General features: G+C 32.7%; 1 protein-coding gene across 1 annotated transcript; it reads left to right on the top strand.

Moving 5' to 3' along the window:
* The first annotated feature begins 2588 nt into the window (after positions 1 to 2588).
* Positions 2589 to 6622, top strand: LOC111909173 (GATA transcription factor 25). The gene is made up of 7 exons (XM_023904959.3): positions 2589 to 2953; positions 3400 to 3483; positions 3577 to 3707; positions 4585 to 4707; positions 4813 to 4921; positions 5302 to 5376; positions 6343 to 6622. Exons 1-7 carry the CDS (start codon positions 2642 to 2644, stop codon positions 6394 to 6396), a joined length of 888 nt encoding a protein of 295 aa, XP_023760727.1. The 5' UTR covers positions 2589 to 2641; the 3' UTR covers positions 6397 to 6622.
* The last annotated feature ends 1021 nt before the right edge of the window (positions 6623 to 7643 follow it).

The following is a 7643-nucleotide window of genomic DNA, read 5'->3' as shown; positions in this document are numbered from 1 at the left end:
TGGTAATGGCGATGGCGGTAGCGACATCAGTGGTGATGGTGGTGGTGGTGGTGGCGATGATAGTTGTGGTGACGAGTGGTGGTGGTGGCGATGGCGGTAGTGGTGGGTATTGGTAGTGATGGTGGTAGAGGGTAATATGACATTCTTGCATTTTCCACATAAATTCGAATTAATTTCATTCAAACTTTCAAGAAAATTCACTTTCATTCATTTTACAGAAAATATTCTAATTTAAAAATCCAATTAGAGTTAAACTAAACAATGGAAAGTTATTAATTCCTAAAATTTCATTAGATTCTAACGAATCACATACCATGTTGTTTTACTTTGGGTTTATGCCACAAAAAGCCACTATATATACAATATTGTTTTGTTTTAGTCGCAATATTACTTTTTGTTCCTCATTTTCCATTATATTGTATAAAATATTTCATTTTCGGGCATTTGATCGTTCACCAACATGTCATGATGACGTGTCAATTTTGCATTTTTCTCAATTTTCATTTTGCCCCAACATTAGTAAGTAGTCAGCTGTGGGCTAAGAGGCCTACTTTGCATTTATCCCCAACATTTACATATGAGTTTGCATTTAATCCCAATATTTTTTTTTGTTCCCCATTTGTCATTACTTTTTAGAAAAAATTTCATTTTAACCCTTGGTCAGTCATGAGTAGTTATTTTAAAACAAAATAACTTAAAATAAAAAAAAGAAAAAACAAAGGTAATAATCGAAATTGTGACTTCTCCTTGAGGGTGGAGCGTGTTAGCTAGTAAGCCAATGACATTTTTTTTTTGTATTATCATTGTTTGTTGTATTTAATGTGAACATGTATTTTAAAATGAAGGAAAAAAAACTTAGTATAAGTCTCGAGTTCGAGACATCTAATAAACGTTGTGACATGCTAATTTTTAAGTCAATAAAATGGTTATTTCTAATAAATTATGTGACATGCCCCGCTTCTCAAGGAGAAATATTTGTTAATTCATTTGTAACTCATCTAAGAAACAATTAGTTATTTTAAGTGACATATTTGTTGAGAAACCAAATATTTCTAAAGAGTCGAAATTGTGACTTCTCCTTGAGAGGCGGGGCGTGTTAGCTAGTAAGTCAATGACTTTTTTTTTCTTTTTGTATTATCGGTGTTAGTTGTATTTGGTGTACACATGTATTTTAAAATAAATGAAAAAAATACTTTGTATAAGTCTGTGACATCTAATATGACATTCGAACCTTTAAGTCAATCAAAATTGTTAATTCATTTGTAACTCATCTAAGAAACAATTGATTATTTCTAATGACATTTGTTGAGAAACCAAATATTTAAAATACGTATTTGTGACTGGCCAAAGGCTAAAATGAATTTTTTTTCTAAAAAGCAATGGCAAATGGGGAAAAAATGTTGGGTCTAATTACAAACTAATGTGTGAATGTTGGGGCTAAATGAAAACTCATGCATAAATGTTGGGACAAAAAACAAACCGAAAAAAATGCAAAACAGACATGTCATAATGACCTGTTGGTGGCCGGTCAAAGGGCTGAAAATAAAACGTTTTCTAAAATACAATGTTAAATGAGGAAAAAAAATAAAATATGAATTAAAACATAACAAAATTGTATTTATAATTAGGGTTGTCAGAAAAACCCGAACCCGATTAACTCGACCCGACCCTAACCCGAATAAAGTAATTAGGTTCAGGTTCAATAGGGTTAGAATTCCAAATCGGGTTATTCAGGTTAATCTGACAAACCCGATTTGTAGTTAGGGTCAGGTTTATGGTTGATTTTTATAAAAAAAATCGGGTTTCGGGTCAACCCGACAAACCCGATTTGTAGTTAGGGTCAGGTTTATGGTTGATTTTTATAAAAAAAAAAATCGGGTTTCGGGTCTACCCAAATAACCCAGTTAGGAATTCACAACCTTTACATATTCCACTGCTCTCTACTTGAACAGTACAAAAAGACTACAAACCCTTTGAAAATGTAAAATTTTGTGACCCTAGAAGCATATGAGGGTTAAGTAACTCCCATTTGTGAAATTGAAGTTCAAAAAAATATAAAACCTCCACATCTCAAAAGTACTGGAGCGACTGAGAAAGTAAAGATTTTATTTTGATAGTTATTTCTACTTTAAACTAACTATAAACATGAATAAACTACATGGTGTTGATCGTTAACTAGAGATTGAAAGTTCATCTATTTAATATTTATAATGGAAGAACTCTTTTAGCTATTGTGATATGCATGCTTTCTCGTATGCTGTAATAACCATGAGCTCCATGATCTTTTATTTTTAATTTATTTCATTTTGTATGTATTCTTGATGTTAAGAAAAGAGTAAAAAAATGGTTTCACTCTTGAAAAAACTATATATACTATGTTTAAATTAAGTGTTTAGTATATTAACCCGACTAACTCGACCCTATTAACCCCAAAATCCGATTAATCCGAACCCGACCAACTCATACCTTAGGAGGGTCGGATGTCATAATAAATTATACGATGCAGCAAGAATCGTTTTACTTTACCTTTTTTTTGTAAATACATTTTTTTAAAAGGTAATTGGTTTTTAGTTTGCCCCCCTCTCAAAACCTATACATTACAGAGGTAGTCACTTGTACTAACTATTCTTCAAAACCTATAATGTACGGGAAGTCGACTGTGAGTGAGTTTGGTGGGATTCCGCCTGTGGTTAGTAGCACCACCGAGTCGGAAGTAATTCGGGGCAACCCCGATGGAGTCGGTAGCAATGGAGTTGATTCGATTGACAACCGGAATGTCTCATACGGGCTCGACGACGCGGACGGCGGGAGTGATGACATTTGTGATTTTGAGGGAATCGATGGGGTTGTTTACTCGGAGCTCTCCGTAATGCCGAGCGGAGACGCCGGTGACCAGCTCACTCTCTCTTATTGTGGCCAAGTCTACGTCTTCGACAATGTCACAACGGACAAGGTCAAAATATTGACTCTTGTTTTCATCGTTTACTGTGTAAAGTTAATGTTTCTATGCAATAAAATTTGTATGTGGGATCATAATTCTATTTTTGACTGAAAACTAGAATGAGAAGAAAATAAAAAATTTGGAGCTTTTTTTTTTTTTTTTTTTTTTTTTTTTTTTTTTTTTTACTTAGTTATGTTGGTTTTGACAAGCTGAATTCGCTTTGTTTTCTTTGGGTTCTTTGATGGAGTTTTTGAGTTTGTCTGTATAACACAAGTAAAATGTGGGGGTTTTGTATTTATGAACTTTGATGATGTGGTTGTTGGAAAGAGTAATTAATGTTTTGTTAGGGTATGTTGACAAAGAAAACTCTATACTGATGAGCGATCAATCTTGAAAGATGAGTTTATTTATTTCTATCTGTGGGTTTGAAATGTATGATTGATGATGACAATTGACAGGTGCAAAAGGTGTTTTTACATCTTGGGGGATGCGAATTCCCAGTTGGTCAGCAAGGTGCAGAATTAGCATACCAAAATGAGAGAGTAATAATTATTATTAGCATACCATTCTTAATTGCATTTGGCATGTGTGACGTGTGTAATTAAAATTAAAATTGAATTTGTTTTGCGGTTCAGGATTTTGATTATCTTGCTCGCTGTAGCGACCCTCGCAGAGCTGCTTCTCTGAGCAGGTTCCGTCAAAAGAGGAAAGAACGTTGCTTTGAGAAGAAGATCAGATACAATGTTCGTCAAGAAGTTGCTCTTAGGTAACAACATAACATGACATCTTAGTATTCAAAACCATTCATTAGCTCTCAAATTTTAAATAATATAAAGACATATCTTGTATCTTGTATCTGAAAGGGACTTGGTTCTTTGCACTTTATAATATTCTAGACACAAAAACAACACAACTGATTGCAGAAACCATATTTGCTTATTTGAAGTTATATATATATATATATATATATATATATATATATATATATATATATATATATATATATATATATATATCACTACTTGATTTAGAGTTTAAATATATGCCCGATGAATGATATAAAGATATGGTTGCTTTTACTTTAGTTACTAATAATTGTGCATATGTCTCAATCAAGCTCCTATTTGATTGTTAGCAGAAACATAGATGCTTCATTTGTTTGATGTTTTTATAGTAGGATTTGCTTGTCTCTTACGGAAGGTTGTATCTTCTACATGGAGTTTGGTTGATATTATTATTTCCTGTATTTTGGCTTCACTTTCACTTCTTCAGTTCTTTGTGCATTATCACATTTTAGTTTCATTATATTACAACATTGTACTTTCAAATATTTTTCTTACTAATTTGTTGTAATCTACCCAATTATAGCATTGTACTTGATATTTTGCTTATTAGGACATTATAATTGGAAAAATCTACTCAATTGTAGGACTGAAATATACTTTGTATTTTAGTGACATTGCTATAATTGGGTAGATTCGTGAAAGCACAATGCTGTAATCGGAAGAAATAAAAGTAATAAAGAAATCAATGACTATTTGTTGTGTTTAACCTTAATAATAGTTACAAAATTTTCTATTGTTTATATAGATGAGGGAGCATTTGGTAGATATTCATGTAAAGTTGATCTGTGTTGTCTTCAGGATGAAGCGTAAGAAAGGCCAATTTGTAACATCCCAAAAGGAAAAGGAAAAGGAATCTGGTCCCTGGAACACTGCTGCAGAGGCTGAGGGTGGAGCAGAAGATGAGATGGCAGTCACAACTATGTGAGTTATACTTATATAAGTTTTCCCTCATTAATTATCCATGCATGTATAAGTTAATGGAATGTGAGAATATTAATACTAATTTGAATGGGTGTTGGTGTTCAGATCATGTGGTCATTGTGGTATTCGGTCCAAGGACACCCCTATGATGCGACGAGGGCCAGATGGTCCTAAGACTCTTTGCAATGCCTGCGGACTTTTCTGGGCAAACAGGGTTCGCATCTTTCATTTCTTCCTTTATAAGTTTCACTTTCATTTTTCCTGGTTTTTAAATAAATTATTATACTATGCCAATGATAACATCTTTTGCACACATGGGAAATCAAGAGTGAGCCTAAACAAAAACACCACCATAATTAAATCATCTTCTTCCCCATGCTCCTAATGCTTGCAAACAAAGTACCAATTTTCTTTATACCAACCACATTTGGCTTTCAAAGTTCTATCAATTCCTTTGCTATGCTAATATGCAAATACAAGCTTTGGGCTTGCTACTAGCTTTATTCCTTTTATGATTTATAATTTTGTTTTCTTCTTTGCTACTAGCTTTATTCCTTTTTTACTATTATTCACCTAAAAAAAACTTCGTGACAGGGCACAATGAGGGACCTTTCAAAGAAATCCAGTGATCATTCTTCTTCTCTAGCTCAACAGGTCTACAATTGTAAGGTACTATAATTCTTCCTTGCTACTACTAGTTTAGGCCATTTACACATATCACGATTATTATGCTGCTCATACAATAAATCTCTTTTTGCCTCTAACTATCTCCAAGAATACCAAGGGGGCGTTTGGTTTGTAGAATGTTCTTTTTAAGAAATGGAATCCGTTAAAGAAATTGGAAATTGAAGAAATCACAATTTGTGAGTGTTTGGTTGGCCGGAAATGGAATGGAATTTACTAATAAAATTTAAAATAATTATTAAAATTTTATCTTTATAGACATATGTTGTTCATCTATAATTGAATTTTTGTTTCTAATTATTACAATATACACTGAGTGTATTTTTGTCTTTTAATAAAAAAAAATTAAGACTGAAATTGGGTTCATCCCATCACCTAGGAATGGTGAAATCCATTGGATATGGAGTTCAAAAGATTTTGATGGAAATGAGTTGTGTCCATTTGACAACCAAACACACCATGGAATGGAATCTCAAATTCCAATTCTGGTGGAATCTGCAAACCAAACACGCCCTATGACAAAGGACCACAAGTTGTTGAATATTTGATTCAAGTAAACTGCAGTTTTGATCCCCGTGTTATATCATTGTTTTTTGGATATTCTTCTTAAAAAAGAGTGTAATTTTTTATTATTATTTTGGTCCCTATTTAACTGTTTCTTAACGCTTTTCGTCTATGGCTCATTTAAGTTAACGACCATTTCGTTAAATCCATAAAAAGAAGACTATCACTATCTCCCCCTCACACCCACCCACCCACAAACACACACTTTAAGAATCATAGAATTATGCCTAATTACATTATTTTGGTTTGTTGGGACAAAAGTTTCAAATTTTGTAGTGTGTCAAATGCACAAACTTTGTACAACAGAACAAGCTGTTGTATTGTGAATAGTTTACATAATAACATACATGACTGATTCTCCATTTCCATGTTGTAATGTTGTTGTAGGATGAGTACATGCCTAGATGCAGTAATGCTGCTGAGCTGGGGTTTGGTAACTGAGTTGATACCATTATCACCTGCTTCTCTTCTCTTCTCTTCTCTTGCATATATGTTGGTTATAAATATATCAATATCAAACTAATAGACCTTTGTACCTTACTTTACTTGGTGTACATATGCATTTGATGGATTTAATCCGCAAATCTGACCTCAAACTCCTTACTCTCTTGGGGTCTTTTTTAAAAATCCCCAGCATACTTGAGTAAAGACTGAAACTTAACTTTGATATACTTCTCTGCTTCTATTGCTTGTCATTAGGCTTTTTTTTTTTTTTTTTTTTTTTTTTTTTTTTTTTTAAGTATGAAGGCAGCTATATGCATTTTTGTTTTGTTTTGTTGGTTCCATTTATAAATATGTAAATTCAGGGCCATGATGTGATTGTGGTGTAATGAAATACCTCATGGAAGGGCCAAAAAATTTAGTTCCCAAATCGGTATATTTGAAAATTTATAAGTATAAGGGCCGAAGCTTTATTTATTTATTTATTATTATTATTTTTTTTAAGTTTAAGCGGTCGAGTGATATACATTTAGGGATGTAAACGGGGGTGGATATTGGCGGAGGCTACAATCTCCATCCCTGTACCCCACCTTCAATCCCAATACTACCCCTGTCCTTGCTAAGCCGCAACAAGTGGGGTGAAAAAGATACCCAACAGATACGGGGAATATAATGGATATCGACAAAATTGCAAAAATGGTCCCTGTGGTTGTCAAAATTATGCGGTTTTGGTCCAATAAGGTTTGATGGTGCAGTAGTGGTCTAATTTTAGATACCTTCTACAGATTTGGTCCCTATGTCGTTAACTTTAACAGGTTTGATTGTTAACTTTTTTAAATGACTGTTTTACCCTTAGAAACCATTTTTGCAATTGAGTCTTTTTATCAAACCATAGGGATCATTTTTGCATATCTTCTTTTTAACTTTATTGAAGTATAAAAAAGAAATTAAAAAAGAATTAATTAAAAGAAATCAATACTCCAATAAAATAATAATATTATTATATTAAATATTATATATTAAAAAATATTTATTAATATATAATAATCCAAGAAAAAGAAATTAAAAAATTAATTAAAAAAACTAATGTTTAATATTTCAATTAAGTTAAGAAGAAGATATGCAGAAATGGTCCATATGGTTTGGTAAAGACAAAAACTGCACAAATGGTTTCTGTCGTTAGCTGAAAATTGACCCTTTGATCCAAAAAAGTTTGGACTAGCACAGTCGTCCAAAACTTTGATTTT

This window comes from Lactuca sativa, chromosome 9 (genome assembly GCF_002870075.4).
Source record: "Lactuca sativa cultivar Salinas chromosome 9, Lsat_Salinas_v11, whole genome shotgun sequence".
In the NCBI taxonomy this organism is placed as follows: domain Eukaryota; kingdom Viridiplantae; phylum Streptophyta; class Magnoliopsida; order Asterales; family Asteraceae; genus Lactuca; species Lactuca sativa.
Note: the sequence above shows the minus strand (reverse complement) of the source record. Positions and strands in the feature narration are given on the sequence as shown.

What these genes read in the sequence shown, in the direction of transcription:
- LOC111909173 (XM_023904959.3), top strand. Translation starts at nt 2,642, where the DNA reads ATGTACGGGAAGTCGACTGTGAGTGAGTTTGGTGGGATTCCGCCTGTG. An exon ending in GAGATGGCAGTCACAACTAT is followed by an intron (nt 4,708 to 4,812) that starts GTGAGTTATACT and finishes GTTGGTGTTCAG; the next exon opens with ATCATGTGGTCATTGTGGTA. An exon ending in GACTTTTCTGGGCAAACAGG is followed by an intron (nt 4,922 to 5,301) that starts GTTCGCATCTTT and finishes ACTTCGTGACAG; the next exon opens with GGCACAATGAGGGACCTTTC.